Source organism: Syngnathus leptorhynchus, chromosome 15, assembly GCF_054491065.1.
Source record: "Syngnathus leptorhynchus isolate UIUO chromosome 15, UIUO_Slep, whole genome shotgun sequence".
NCBI lineage: Eukaryota > Metazoa > Chordata > Actinopteri > Syngnathiformes > Syngnathidae > Syngnathus > Syngnathus leptorhynchus.
The window spans coordinates 9,123,649-9,139,900 of NC_141209.1; the positions used below are offsets into that span (position 1 = coordinate 9,123,649).

A 16,252-nucleotide genomic window follows, 5' to 3' on the forward strand; every position below is an offset into this window, starting at 1 on the left:
GGTCTAGTTTCTGTCACGTAATTAGCACAAAAAACAGGTGGCAACTACAAGGACTGCAGCTAGCAGGTGGCTAGCTAGTGGCTAACAAAGACAAACGACACGTGTGGGTGGCAATGTTTGCTGTACACCAAACTGTGAGAATAAATTGTGAAAAAAATGTCGTATGCACGCACGCAAACAAGTGCACGCACACACACGCACGCACGCACGCACACTAAATTTCCTCTCGTCCCTATTGCCCTGTTTTCAAGTGTATTCAAATAGCTTTGTGCTACCTTCAAGGGGAGACTTTTATACTTTTAACCCTTTTATTTCAATTAGAAGCATATCTTAACAAAGCTCATATTATCGGCTTGCTTGGATTCTGCAAATACAAGCAGATGATTGGCGTGTGGAGAAGTTAGCAGACGTTTTGTTATGCACACCAACTGTGTCTCGCGCCCATTGTTTTTTATTTCTTATTTTCATTATCGCCATCTATTGGATTGAAGGGAAACTATTTCCAAAGGAGATGGTGTCGTTTAGTCTCTCATATGTTACTTTTATTCGCGTTCAACCTTTTGATTCTTTCGAAACTTACTAATGTGTTGCCAAAATTGAGCCACATGCTGCTACACCCTGTTTAAATTGCCATTCAGTAATGTAGCCAACTTTGTTTGAAGCTCTTTGGAGACAGTTTTGGCTGATGTGCTTGCTAGGTACTGTATTACGTGAATATTTGTTTTTTTCAATTCAAGAAGGAAATGGCGCCGACAGAGACGCTCTCAGTATGCTTGGACACGAAGAGAAGCTTTTTTTCTCTTTGGATCGCTCTGCATACGGAGCCCAGAAATCCACACGCGAATCCGCCGATCGCTTCTGACATCCAAGAGATAGAGAGAGGCCAGACCAGTCGTTTGTGGCCGACTCAGTTTTCCTCTGCTGGGGCCGTTTTGGCTCAGCTTGCCCAACGCTGCCCCATCCCCCATATCCAACACCAACCTCCCCTCGCTCGTTAAAACGACGCCTCCGGCTGCAAAGGCAAGACCTGCCAGTGAAACGAATTAATACCCTCCGCTTCCCCCTCCTCTTACTACTCCTGCCGGGCTGTAGCACCACAAGACCTGGACAAAAACGGCCCAACAATGGACAGAACGGCCGCAACGAAGTGTTTCAATTCATTTCAAAGTTTAGTGCTCACGTATTATGGTAGTCGTCACTTGGTCGAATTTTCTTTCAACAACTATTTTGAAAAACGATTAATCGTTTTGAAACATTAGATTTAAATTGTCCAAATTCTCAAAATTTTAGCATCTTGACAATAAATATTGTCCAATTTTTGTAGACCCCCCATGAAACACAACAGATCTTTGTATTGTAATAGATCGGAATATGTTTCAATTTGAAATAAAGTCCCGTGTCAGAATAAAAAGGAGTTAAATTAAAGATGATTTTAATTTCACTTTTCAATTAGATTTTGATTCAAAGATTGACAAAACTGCTCCGCAAAGAAAGAAATATCAGTTTGAGCCTTGGGCGTGCGATTAATTTAACGAATCCGTCAATATGCATTATTATTATCATCATCATACAAAGTGGAGATAAACCTAAAAACCAGGCGAGCGACGAGGAATCTGCTTGGCCACGTCACCGTCAAACATTGGCCAGAGGCAGTGTCAAAGTCAAAGCAACATCAAAGTCTATTTTTATCTCTTGCCAACAACACCCGCTAATTAGCTGCTAATCGCTAATGAATGCAGTGTAGATGTCTGAGCCTCGCGCGGCATCATGATAACTCACTAATGATGCGGCGTTGCGCAGGTTTAATCGGTTAGCCTGTGTCAAGGTTAGCGTGTTCTCTCGTCTAAAACTTTTAACCCCGCTAATTGTCAGCTGACGGACTCATCGCACCCCCTCCAGCTTCAAAAGCCCACCTTGTCAGAATTTTAATTGGCAGCTTTTTGATACATTCAATTGATAGGAAAAGCTCATTTTCAGGGGAATTAAAGACGCAACGAGTTGCAGACGGCAGAACGAAATACTAAATAGCACAAGCACAGGCGAGCGACATTCAAAATATCATCTTTGCCCTTTTTGTCACGACAAAGTTGTCCCATATGTTTGACACGTGTCTAACATCTTCCTTCTTTTCCACCTAAATTATTACCTAACTTACATTTTAATGATTGATAAGAATAGCAACCTGAAATGTTTACAAATATCCGTCAAACTGGATGAAAACATGTCACGCGCTATCATATTTACAATGGCCACAGTTTGACCTGCTGTTCAAAATAGAGAAACTAAAAGGCTGGACAATGATTTTTATGCTTTATAACTCAACATTCTACAATAAAAATCGATGGTGATTTTTTTCTGGTTCTCCTCTGTCATATTTTAACAATTGCCAGAAATGTAACCTGAGATCAACTCAATCCGATTATTTACCCCAAAAATATATTTTGTTGTCAGTTAGAAGCGGGGGTTGGCTTACCGCTGTGTTCGAAATAGACACTGACACCGGGATGCCGGCGGGTGAGTGCTGGGTAAAAAAATAAAAACTCATAAACCACATTTTGGCTCAAAGAAGCGTATTCAAACAGGCACGCAAAAGGCAATTGCGCATCCAAATGTACTCAGCCTTTTTATTCTCCAGAAAGAAGGTAAAGTGAAGTCAAGCAGGTTTTTCACAAGGTTTTGACAGATGCAAAAAAAAGCATTTCTCTCACCTTTTAGTCCAAATATTTCTTGTTTACACTGACTGACTAACTTGCTGAATAATCAAGTGTGGATTTAAGCAAGAAGTTTGTCATGTGTTTCCTTGATTCAGCTCTTTCATTCATGTAGCTTTATCAATCTCAGTAAATGATCAGTAATTCATCCCGGCATTATCCTCACGAGGGTCACGAGTGTCCTGGAGCTCATCCTCGGTCAGGGGACACCAAGAACTGGTTGCCAGCCAAAGACATCATTTTGTGTCTGTGAAGAAATTTGTAATTTTAGTCAGTAATTTGATAATGAAATGGTAGAAATGATGCAGTACAAATAATATTTTCAAGTGAAAACAATGTATAATGAATAATAGGCAAATTAATTCTAAAATTATACTAAAAATTTGCATTGATTCAATCAAAAAATAAGAATACATAATTTTTTGTAAAATATATCATTTTTAAAAACACATTTCAAACAAACATTTCAATAAATTGTTTTTTGATCATACAAAAGTGGGTGAAGCAGCATGTGGTTACTTATCCGAAGCTCTGTTCCACGTAAACAATTCCCTGTTTGTAATCTCTACGATAGCACGTATTTGCCAGTGTTTATTACTGTCATATGGGAAATATTGCCAGGGCACGAATCGTATTTTAGTCAAAGAACAAGAGCATGTCATCTGATGAAAGACTTCCAGTTCGCTAACTTCTTCTTCCACTTATGTCAGCGAAATGACATTGTTGTAATAATGAATGAGCTCCTCATAATAATGATGTCGGAATGCACAGTGCGCTTATCACTTTTTAATCGGCGCTTGCGATATTCGCAGTCATATAAGCGCTTCTTCATTGCTCCCGGGTCAGATTTATTCCCTTCCAAAATATCCGTAATTATTGGGCAATTTCATTTCAACCGCTCCACGACACTAATTGGGAGTCCGCCGGTTACGTCTTTTGTTTTTCTTATCAGCCACTTGTCAAATTTCAGCCTCATAATTGCATCATTTTCCAGAACGGAACAGCACAAAATCAACTTCGAGAGTTTGCAAATCATAAAGGCTCGACTGGTGTCGTGGCAATATTTATACGTCAAGTAAAACTAAATTGGACAAATAAACTAGGCAATCTTAGCTTGGCTTTATTATGATTTTAGTGAGTTTATATTCCACGTAAGGCAACTCTTTTTAAGATAGCTTAATGTGCTTCACCTATGTAATGAAGAATAATTCATTGATAACAATCATACAAAGTTGCTAAGATTCACACACACCCTCAAAGCTACTGGGTGGGTGGTCATTCAACTAGAATAGTTTGGCACAGATCAAGTCATCGAGGAATGTGTTGGTTGTTGTTGGTCCGAGCCCAAAGACGTCTTAAGGGTCTCAACAGTGTTTTTCCATTAGTGTGAGTGGCATCTCTGTGGCGACTGCAACGCAACCAAACAACGCAGCTCCCAGCAGAGCCAATGAGTCACCGCGGTTAAAAAGCGCACGCTAATAAGTAAATGCAACCAAAGACATTCTAAACCAATTTGAGCAGTCAGACAACCTTCTTAGCTCAGTGCTAGTTAGAATGAAGCTAATAGCAAAAACAATGGGAGCAAAGAGAAGCCACATCCTTTGTTGTGCCACTTTGTCGTGGCACCGTGAAGGCAAAAGGACATAGCATATCAACACCCAGGAAGGGTTTTAGTTTCAAATAACTTTCTTTTGCCTTCACGGTGCCACGACAAAGTGGCACAACAAAGGATGTGGCTTCTCTTTGCTCCCATTGTTTTTGCTATTAGCTTCATTCTAACTAGCACTGAGCTAAGAAGGTTGTCTGACTGCTCAAATTGGTTTAGAATGTCTTTGGTTGCATTTACTTATTAGCGTGCGCTTTGTTTTTGTGGGTCCGGTGACCAACTCTTCTGTTTCACTCTATCAAGGCCTCTTCAATTGCGACCAGACATATTGCGGGTGTACCTTGCTATATTTCTCATAAATTTTGCATTAAAAAGTTCCATCTTTAAAATGTATTCACCCGCAATATGTCTGGTCACAATTGAAGAGGCCTTGATAGAGTGAAACAGAAGAGTTGGTCACCGGACCCACCAAAACAATTCCCCCGCATGTCGTTTAAGCTGTTCTTCGTATGCGAGGTGACACTATATCACTCGTTTTGCATGCAAAGCAGAGAATACGTGTCGGCAAAACTCATTTCCATCGGAAACGCGTCACACCAACTCAACCCCGCGGGGTTTCACCCCCCCCCCCCTTCTCCGCAACCATTGTTTTTCCGCTGCGGGTGGCGTGAACGACGTGCGTGGGTAGTTGGTAGAGTGCAAAGGATTCCGCAGATTGGGTTTCAAGATTCAAGAGTCAAGAAGAATTTATTCGCCATGTTTGAGCGTGCCAAACAAGGAATTTGACTTTGTTACATCACAGTCTCTGTGGAACATTTAGGTGACTAACAACACTCAGGACATGTGAAAATGACAAATGACAATATTCTCAGCCATCCCCTGATCTTAAACTCCCATGAGGGCAAGGAAAAACTCAAAACTCCGACTCAAGGAAGTGAGAAACCTTGAGAAGAGACCACAGATGGGAGGGTCCCTCTTCCAGGATGACCAGGCTGCAATGGATGTAGAGAAGACACATAGTACAAGCAGTGTAGACAATCCAAAAAGGTGTGGAGAGCAGGATGTTATTGCACAGCAATGACTCTGAGACTCTAAGAGTGGTGTGAGTTCATCAGAGCAACAGCCTGGGGGAAGAAGTTGTCTCTGGGTCTGCTGGTTTTGGCGTACAGAGCTCTATAACGCCGTCCGGAGGGGAGTAGTTCAAACAGACTGTAACCTGGGTGAGAAGGGTTTGGAGATGATCACGTCGCGAAGACCGGTTTGACTTTGCCACGTGAAATTTGCTCAACGTGTCATGAGTAGAGTCACAAAAATGGCTCCAGAAGCCATGACTAAAGTCTCACAGGAAGTCAGCCATTTTGATCAGGAGTAGATGTTTTGCCTCGCTAGTGCCCAGTGGAATTCTCTTTTCAGTCACTCACCAAAGCCCGTTTGACTTGAATTTTGGTAGGCATGTCTAGACCCACCAAAAAAGTACTGCTCCAAAAATACCCAGAAAGTCTGTCGTTGGTTTTCAACGTTAAGATTATTTGGCGGAATCTTTCAAAAGCGGCAAAGCTAGTTTGACTTACCAAATGTCTTGGGTAGACCCACCAAAAAAGTTTCAAGAAGCCAAGACAGGAAGTCAACTATTTTGTTTTGAAGGTGACTTTTGAGGGTGATTGTGGACATTTTGCAGGGGTCTTTGAAAAGCAGACAACTCGGATTTCTTCTAATTGCTACCAAGTTGGAACCTCCAAACGAGACAGATGGGCGACGGTAAATGACAAAAGCCTCAAGTTTTTATCCTTGAGCGCTGGCGGCAAAGTTTGTGCATCGCTATTTGTCGACAAAGGCAAAAAGAATTTCTTGGTGGAAAGTTTGCTTAAAGTTTTCTAACCCCAGGGGAAAAGACAAAAATGATTAATGACGAAGGAAGAGCTAAGAGGTGGATGTTATGAATGATAATGACATTTAAAAAAAAAAAAAAGAGTCAGACAACCTTCGAGCTCAATCACTGTCACCCAAAAACGTAATAAATGTCGTCGGCTTCAAGGTTGTTGTGAAATGACCACGAAGAATCCGCAAAGAAAGCCAGTAACTTTTTTTATTTTGCTTTGACGAATAACATCAAGTTGCCTCTATTGTCGTTGTTTTGCAATCAAGTCTTAATTTTGAAATGCGCCAAACACGCACAGACGGATACTGGCTCATGCCGTGATGTCGTTGCAGGTCCGGCGTGGGCGGTGGCGGGCGAGGGCAGCTGGGACTGCCTGAGCGCGGGCGACGCCTGCTCCGGGGACGAGGCCTGCAGCCCACGTCTGCGTACCCTGCGCCAGTGCGTGGCCGGCGACGGCAGCGTCAAGCTGGGCCCCGGCGCCCGGACCCAGTGCGAGACGGCCATGACAGCGCTCATGGCCACGCCGTTGCGAGGCTGCCGCTGCAAGCGCGGCATGAAGAAGGAGAAGAACTGCCTCAGCATCTACTGGAGCCTGCAGCAGGCCGTCCTGCACGGTCAGACCGCAAGCCTCCTTCTCGTGGCTCGCTTAGATGAGACTTGCCTCAGGCGCCCCTTCCCCCTGCACATCAGCACCCTCTCCATTAATGTGTAATTGTTTCCAAGTTTGTTGCTTCCCTTTCATTTATTTTTTGCCATAAAACTTTAATTGTAGAAAAGCCCACTTTGAAAAGGCGAGGATTAATCAATAATTGTTCATTTTCTGCTGACGGCCCAAGGAAATTTTCACAAATGGCCAGTCGCCGAGGGTGGGTGGTGGCAAGACACTTTTTACCTTTTTTTGGGGGGGGGTAGAAAAAAAATGATTATTGCTGTGGAAATGGCTAAAAGAAGAGGAGGGAGGAAGCGAGGCGAGGGAGGCGATTATTCATAACGTTCCACCCACAGCCATGGCGGCTGCATTCATCAAACATGCGCCAGCGCAGGAAAACGACTCTCAACAGGATGCGTGAAATGCCTAAGATGACTTTGAAGGCGTGACAAACGACACACTCACATGCAACATTTTGCTTTTGGCTTCCCGCTCTGCTGTTAGCAGTGAGCTGAGTAGCTCTCGCGGACGAATCGAGAAGACCTCAACTCCTCAGGTAGGAGTTGGGAGGGATTGCTGGCAACAAGTGGCTGCGTCCTACACGTGGCAGCAATCTACCATTATTCTTTCAAATCAGTGCCAGAAGGCAACATTTATAGCCAGGGCTGGGGTTTCGAATTCAGCTTTGGGTCAAGATTTCACGTTTCCAATTTAGGATTTTAAACTCTGGTTGAGGTCTTCAAAGGTCAACTGGCTTCCTTCCTGCGCTGATGTCACAGTCGTTGCCCCAAATCTACTTTTTCCTTTGAGCTTCATTTTCACTCTCTCACAGTTTTTTCTCTGCGGTCGCTGTTGTGTTGCCATGGTGATGTGACAGACGGACTTTCTTTTTTGCAGGCCTGAGCCTGGTAGAGGACTTCCCGTACGAGCCCGAGGAGAGGGGCTCTGACTACGTGCGCTTGGCCTCCATCGCCGCCGGTGAGTTTTCAGGCCACGCTCGTGCCTCGGGTGTCATCATTTATTCAAAAAAGCAAACTACACACACACGCACGCTCGCACGCACGCACGCACGCACGCACGCACGCACGCACACACACACACACACACACACACACACACACACACACACACACACACACTCTACAGGCAGGCTTACATGAATGACTGCTTTCCTGGAATGTACACTTTGTTTGCTCCTGATGAGGTCACGTGACGGGACACGATTGCAATGGATCGGGAGTATTTACATCCAAACCAGGTGTAGAAATGAGGCCGATTATTGTTGATTAGTTGATTTATTGTGACAGTGCCACTCTTGGGTTGATGAAGCAGTATGTGGCTATTCCTGCTCTCAAGCGGCGAGGTGAAATTGTTTGCACTGGAAGGAATGTTCGAGAAGCATTTGCTCTTTGTTAGGCGTGTTGTTCACGGTCAAAACATATTTTTCAATCATTTCTTTAGTTTATTGACGCTGCAGCGTCAAAGTAATCATCAAGATCCGCTACTTGACTAGTGACAGCTTTTGCTAATTAGCCTAATGACTCGTTCAAAACGTCTTTGGTGTGGAAGAGTGCTTAGCGATATTAGCGTGAGCGATGAATCAAGACAAAAGGTGAGGGAACGTCGCACACAAATATGCTGAGGAGGCGATGTCAGCAAAATCGCTGACCTCCTGCCGCCGTGCTTTTTATCACACCCAAATAAAACGCGACAGCTTTTTTTTTTTTTTCCTCCAACGTATGACCTTTACTACATTGGCTTGATGCAGGCGATTGTGGCGACCATAAACATTCAAGCTAAACTCCTCGTCGTGTACAAAGAAAGATTTCACTGGCACATTAGACACATTTTGCAGGAGTGGAAATGAAAGGCGCTTGCTTATAAACGAGATAGGATGGCGAGGCAAAGGGCAGCGGTGGCACGTTGCTAGGCAATTTCGGCGGGCCTGCTATTATTGTTCAACAGCTGCTTTAGATTGGAAAATAAATCGGAATGCTCAAATGAAGCTGCATCTTTCTGACCCCTCGAACGCAGGAAGGGAAAATTCCAGCAGAGTCCATCCATCCATCTTCTTCCGCTTATCCGGAGTCGGGTCGCGGGGGCAGCACCTTTAGGAGGGAATCCCAGACTTTCCTCTCCCCAGCCACTTCATCTAGCTCATCCCGGGTGATCCTAAGACATTCCCAGGCCAGCTGAGAGACATAGTCTCTCCAACGCGTCCTGGGTCTTCCACGGGGTCTCATACCGGGGTCTGCCTGGAACACCTCCCCAGGGAGGCATTCAGGAGGCATCCTGATGAGATGCCCGTGCCACCTCATCTGGCTATTCTCAACGTGGAGGAGCAGCGGCTCTACTCTGAGTCTCTCCCGGATGACCGAGCTTCTCACCTTATCTCTAAGGGAGAGCCCGGACACCCTGTGGAGGAAACTCATTTCGGCTGCTTGTATCCTGGATCTCGTTATTTCGGTCACGACCCATACGAGAGGGTAGGAGCATAGATTGACCGGTAAATAGAGAACTTTGCCTTTTGGCTCAGCTCTCTCTTCACTACGACAGACTGGTACAGAGTCCGCATTACTGCCGACGCTGCACCGATTCACCTGTCGATCTCGCGCTCCATCCTGCCCTCACTCGTGAACAAGACCCCAAGATACTTGAATTCCTTCACTTGGGGCAGGATCTCATCCCTGATCCGGAGAGGGCATTCCACCCTTTTCCGACCGAGGACCATGGACTCAGATTTGGAGGTGCTGACCCTTATCCTGACCGCTTCACACTCGGCTGCGAACCGAGTCGCTTAAGCCAATAAAAAATATGGGGGACAAAATTCCTCCCACTCTACATTTTAAAGTTGTCGCCAAGCATAAGAATTGGCGTTGATCCATTTTTGGCATTTTTGTGCAGACCTTGGTGGCCGCCCGGGTCTTGGAGAGCCCAACGAGCGTCCGCCGTACACATTTTGTCAATCGGCCCCTCCTCTGCCAAGTCAGGAGGAAGAAGTGACGGTGCGCATCGGGTTGTTACCTGGCTCTCCGGTGCCCATCCATATTTTATACGACAACTCCGAGAGCGCCCCGGTGTAGCGGCTGAGGCGGCCGCAGGCGCTTTGCACACTAATGAGCGGCGCTATCTGCCATCGTGGATTGACGAGCAGGTCAGTCAGGGCGAGGGGTGAGCGAGGCAGGTCACGCCAGCTGATATTAGCTTACGTAGCAGGGTGGCGCTGGGCACTGAGGTGGGTAGCTAGCTGCAGGGCGAGGTCTTGTTTCCCCAAAACATTCTGAAACCACTCAGGCGGTTGTCCCTCGAGGCTAGCGATAAGTTGGTCTTTCCTCGTGGCCCGAAAGCAACAACCGCCGCCGTGGCGATCTGTCCTCTTGACCTCTTTGTTGAGGCTCATCAGCAGGTGGCAGGCGTGTTCTTCCGCCATTTGCGATAAACATATAAAAAATGACACCACTATTATCCTGGAGAGTACGATATCGCACAAATAGTAAGGCATGATGGTTGGGCGGGAGTAATTCTAGGCGGGAGCGAGGGAAGAGCCACTTTTCTCTCTGGATTAACCCGGCAGAATGATGTATTCCGCCATTAGAGGTGTCTCTGAAAGGCATCCAACCCGGACACCCACTAGCTAGCGTTGCGCCTGGCGCATGTAACATTTAGCCACTTTTCATGTTCTATTCATGGCTGAGCACGGTCGTTATGTATAATCAACTTGTTGGCTCACTTTAGCATGCAGAAGGTGAATAGTGTCAAGTCAACAACATCTGCAGCCGCACACTCAAGTCATTGCTAAACATTGGCTGGGATTTCACCCAGCGCTCTCCAGAGATGAGAGCTTCCCCGCCGCCGTTTCCGTTTCTGTTTGCAACGCTCTTTCAAAATGTGTTTAAAACTATGGCCCCGACATTTTGGCCATGTTTGAAACACAGGTTGTTGACAGACGGCCGATGCGAGATGCGCCGTTTTGTCATTGTGAGCAAGGAAGCGTGGTGGGCAAGTTTGATGACTCGCTGTCGGTTCCCTCGTCTTCCCGGCAGAGTCAGAAGTGACAACGGTCAACCGCTGCCTGGATGCTGCCAAGGCCTGCAACATCGACGAGACGTGCCAGAAGCTGCGCACCGAGTACGTGTCGTCTTGCATCCAGCCGTCGGCCCGCTCGGGCCCGTGCAACCGGCCCAAGTGCAACAAGGCTCTGCGCAAATTCTTTGACCGCGTGCCGCCCGACTACACGCACGAGCTGCTCTTCTGCCCGTGCACCGACACGGCCTGCGCCGAGCGCCGCCGCCAGACCGTGGTGCCCGGCTGCTCCTACGAGGACAAGGACAAGCCCGGCTGCCTGGCCCAGCTCAGGCTCTGCAAAGCTGACTACGTCTGCAGGTCGTTGGCCATTTTGCCTCTTGAATAGTCCGGCCTGCTTTTTTAGCAACTTCCTGTCATCCGTAATAGGGAGGGGCACGGCCACCGAGCTCACGCTAATGTTGCTTAACAACAATGAAGATCCAGGTGGCCTTTGGGAGCCATGACGCTGATGAATTTGTTCTCGTTTCAGGTCCCGCTGGGCTCAGTTCCAGTACGACTGTCAGCCCTGGCACGGCAGCTCCAGCGGGTGCAAGCAGGACAACCACGCAAGGTGTCTGCTGGCCTACACCGGCCTCATAGGTAAGAACATGCGGCAGACGGATGGACAAGTGCTGTAAGCGTTTGGCCTAGTTATTACCATATCATTATAGTTTGCGGGCTGACAATATGTCTGCAATATGACAATACTCCGCCACTTTGTGCTCAACGTTTCGAAGAATAAAAGCGAGACATGTCAAGTCGTGGTCTTGACTTATCAAAGCTTTCATTATCCGAGCCCGATGAGGGAAAAGCTTTTCGTGCACATCAAGCAAAAGAGAAGCGGCGGCGTGTTGCCATCGATCCGCCGTCAAACAAAAGACTTAGATCAAAGAATGCCGAGTCAGTAAAACACACCCTGGCGGCAGATGATGTCGGCAATAATGAGCCATCACCGCTGGCTTCTGATGCTCTTTTAATATTTTTTTCATATTTCGCCCGTCTGGCCAGGCAGCACGATTACTCCCAACTACCTTGACAACTCCACCTCCAACGTGGGACCTTGGTGCTCCTGCAGTACCGGCGGCCACCAGCGTGAGCAGTGTGTCGGATTCCTGGCCTTCTTCCACGACAACGTCTGCCTCAGTCAGTAAAAGCCAACAGCACAAAGGAGAGCCAAAAATATGCACATCACCTGATTTTAGTTGGTCCTGTACAAAAAACTAACATTACGTGCAAGTAATCATTTTGGGCTTTTTTCGCCCTCTAAATGTTAATATTAAAAAACAATTAGGCCTATTCACTTTAATTACAAACCAAAAAAAAAGAAATCTAAAAACTAGTGCAGCGGCTTGACACTTTGCCGCAAAATTTGTCAGCGTGGGCAGCAGGCATTCGTGCCGTCGGCGCCCCTCGGCTCCTTTGCTCACTTTGCCTTCACTGAAGTGACTTTGATGGCGCGTAATTAGCGTCAAGTGGTTCATTAGCCTCAACCAGAACAATGAATGCTCACTCGTGTGGTCTTTAGCCATTTGCATTGACCGCAGCCCGAAAGTGGCGGCCATTTTAGAGCCTTTGGCTACATTGAGATTCAATGTTTGTTTTAATGTTTTAAAAAGTTTCATTTAATTCATTAAATGAAACTTGATCACTTGATAACCTGAATGTTTTGATTCCAATTGATGACTGAAGTCCATCCATCCATCCATCCAATTTCTGAACCCCTTAGTCCCCACGGGGGTCGCGGGTGTGCTGGAGTCATCGGGCAGCCGTCATCGGGCAGTAGGCAGGGGACACCCTGAACCGGTTGCCAGCCAATCGCAGGGCACACAGAGACAAACAACCATTTGGACTCACACTCACACCTAGGGACAATTTGGAGTGCTCAATCGGCCTACCAAGCATGTTTTTGGGATGTGGGAGGAAACCGGAGTGCCCTGAGAAAACCCATGCGGGCCCAGGGAGAACATGCAAACTCCACACATGCAATCAAACCCACACCCTCCTAACTGTGAGGCGGACGTGCTACCCAGTACGCCACAGAGCCATGACTGAAGTCATTCTTGGCAATTAATGAATTAAATGAAACATGGCCATGGAAGGAACGCGCACACATTTGCTACTTTTAATGACATTTTTCGTCTGTGAAGTTACACATTAAAGTTGTCGCCAAGTGAGCTTCTTTTAGTATGATGATGATAATGATGATGATGATGATGATGATGATGATGGCGAGAGACAAACAGCAGCAAGCGGCTTGAACGTAACATGGAATTTTGCAGCCATTATTCATCTTTTGCTGCAACGCACTAAATGAGCGTTTAATGGCGTCCTGGCTTTTTCAGCAACGAGCCCGCTAAATGACAAGCTCCTCATTCATTTACCTGTAAACTGGGACCTGATGGTAATGCTTGTAAATTGGATTTTGAAAACTTGTAATATGTCAAGAACACACATCGCTAATCGCCTCAAGCTCAACCAGGGCGGGGTGTTCATCAGAATCCGCTAACAAAAGTGTGCCTTGTTGTTTCAGAGAAGGCCATGCTGGCTTTCGGCAATAGCTCGGACGTAAAAACGGGCGGTGGCGCCCCGAGCCCGGCTTCCAACAGCACAAACGCTCACCGGGCCACCGAAGCTCCGGATGTCTCCATGGAAACTGCTCAGAACATTCTGAGAGCACATATTCCCACTCAGGTGGGTCAGAGCATCAGCATTCTACACTTGAAATGACCCCCCAAACCCCTAAATCCTGATTCATTCTCCCTCATTTCAAATCTAACCCTAAACTTTAGCCTTAACCCTAAACCCCAACCTTAATCCTAACCCCAACCCTTAACTCTAAACCCCTTCAGACGTGTAAAATGGAAAAAGATTGCCTTAATGTGAGCTGTGGGGTATGCGTAACCTTGCGGCTTTGCCTTGAAGGTCAACGGCAATGAGCGCCTTTGGGGCGACTCGAGCGATTCGACGCTGGTGTCGCCCGACCTGTCAGAGCGCGGCGGGGCGGCGGGGCCAGCCCGCCCTCTCCTACCTGCGCTCCCACTCGCCCTCTGCTGGCTCCTGGTGACGCCGCTTCTCCTCCTCCGCCACTAAAGAGCGGCGCATCGCCTCGCTGCCAGCCAATGCTGACTTTGCACTTTTTGCCAGGAAGTGCGCCACAACATTTCCCGCTTTACCATGTGACACGCGGAAGAGGACGGTTAATGGAAAAACACTTTTATCAGAAACAAATTATTTTTGTTGTCGTCGTGGAAAGATGATTGACAATGGTTAGCGCCTGTCGCTAAACAGCTCACGTTAAGTGTCGTCGTTATTGTCATGTTGCGGAAAAAAATCAAAAACTAAGCGCAACCTTTTGTGAACACTTTTTAATGGACAAAAAATGACAAGAGTTTGTGTTTGTGTGGCTGCTATGGATATTTTTTTGTGTTCTTGGCGTGCTCAGCCATCCTTCCTTCTCACGTTAAAAAAACAAAAAACATTTTTCTAAGGGCATCTTGCTCCAAAAAGCACAACAGCGCTTCAGGTTGCAAAATAGCAGGAATTTTTTAAAGATGGAAACTTTCCATGGGAATTAAATGAGAATTAACAAAATTGAAAATCTCAACTAAACGCAACCAGTTTTCACACTAACAGTGTCACTGTGAAATATTTGATATTTAATAGCCTTTGTTTGGGCCAGTTTTGTTTTTTTTGCTTTGTGTTGCAAGGCACAATTTGTGCAGTGATCTTAAGTAAAAAAAAAAAACCCATAAATAATGGCACAATTAAGGTCCTGTGATGCTCTTGCATGTGGGCAAAGAGAGCAATCTATTTTGCATGGAAAACTAAATGTATGTATTTACTGTATGCCTAAATAAGACATCTTTCCATAAAATTGTCTTCAATTCCTACTTAATTCCCATTGAAAATTTCCAATTTGGAAGATTTAAAAAATGACCCAGCTAAAATTCACATGAAAATCTATTGCAAACTTTCTGGGAATTTACTTGTATAAATTTTCACCCCTTTGCAGCCCAGAAAGAGTTCTGCCGCTTTCCAGGAGCACACTGAGAAGAAGTAGGAGAAAAAGAAAAAAGAACAAACTCGTTCATTAGCTTATTAGCGTCACAAAATGGCCACATTGAAGCTGGAACAACAGACTTTATGTTGGCGGTCACGTGATATTTTGGTTTTGGATCACTCAAACTGCTGGTTTGAAAGAGATTTAGGTTGCCACGACAACCCTGAAGTGATTGACAGCAGAAGAAAAGAAACGTGAAGACTCTCACTCTTGTGTTGTTAAACACTTTCACTCAATAAAAGTCAAACATCCAATGACAGGCTGGTGTCATCGTTGTCCAGTGTCATCAATTTGGTTTGTTTGTAATGTTGGAAATGTTTAATGCATATTTTTGGTGATTGAATTTAAATATTTGTAATTTTTCAAACATTAAGTTTTCTTTTGTTGTTTTTTCATAATTAAATTAGAATGCATTTATCTCTTTCCCTCGCGCTCACTCTTTCATTCCCTAACATTTGCGCATCACCTTGTTTCATAAAAAATGACAAATAGCATTTTTTCTTTCATCTTTAATTTCCACACATATAATCAGTCCAAAACATTCGCGTCTTTATGTACAATCAGTAAATTACAAGCTCTCTAGTTCACTTTTACAACATTAGCATAGCAGTGTAACTTAACTTAGCTCGCTTGCCATCTTTATATACAAAAGATGCTAATTAATAAACGCTAGTCATGACATTATTCTTTTTTTAAAAGGCGCATAAATTACTCTTGGTGTTTAAAAGCATTCAACAACAGGTCATTCACAATACTTTCCCATTATGTACAAAAGACTTATTGGCAATAATTATACATATGAACAAACTCGTACTTGTTAATGCCGCAACCAAAAGGAGGAGACGTTGTTCAGCTGCTTCAACCAATGTGTTAGCGTTTTAATACGTGTTTCTATTTTAGAATATAGAGCGCAGAGAACACAGCCAGTGTTTTTCACTAAAAATCTCAAAATGATCACAAGTCGTTAAATATTTGCTGTACAAGAACATATGCCCCCCCCAGTAATGTTTTTCACTCTTCTTGAAATTATGCTCCTTCTACGTTGCCTTTTCTTGTCATCATAGAAATGTCTGTGCCTATACAGAAACCCCCAAGATGGGACGTTAGCATTTTAGTACACAGCTAATCGTTAACTTGTACAGTATATCTGCATTTCCTCGCACAACGTTGAGCTTTGAAAATTGAACCCTACGCATTATTATATGAAAAGCTGGAGGTAAAATCATAGGAAAAAAATGTGAATGTAAAAAAAAAATGGCTTATGATGCAAGCGACGCAAAAC

At 45.2% G+C, this 16,252-nt stretch overlaps 1 protein-coding gene across 1 annotated transcript; it reads left to right on the forward strand.

Annotated features, from left to right (window-relative positions):
- Positions 1–6,065: 6,065 nt before the first annotated feature.
- gfra4a (GDNF family receptor alpha 4a) lies at positions 6,066–15,161 on the forward strand. The gene is made up of 8 exons (XM_085932550.1): positions 6,066–6,075; positions 6,529–6,810; positions 7,743–7,823; positions 10,889–11,228; positions 11,401–11,510; positions 11,919–12,053; positions 13,441–13,601; positions 13,833–15,161. Exons 1-8 carry the CDS (start codon positions 6,066–6,068, stop codon positions 13,998–14,000), a joined length of 1,287 nt encoding a protein of 428 aa, XP_085788676.1. The 3' UTR covers positions 14,001–15,161.
- The last annotated feature ends 1,091 nt before the right edge of the window (positions 15,162–16,252 follow it).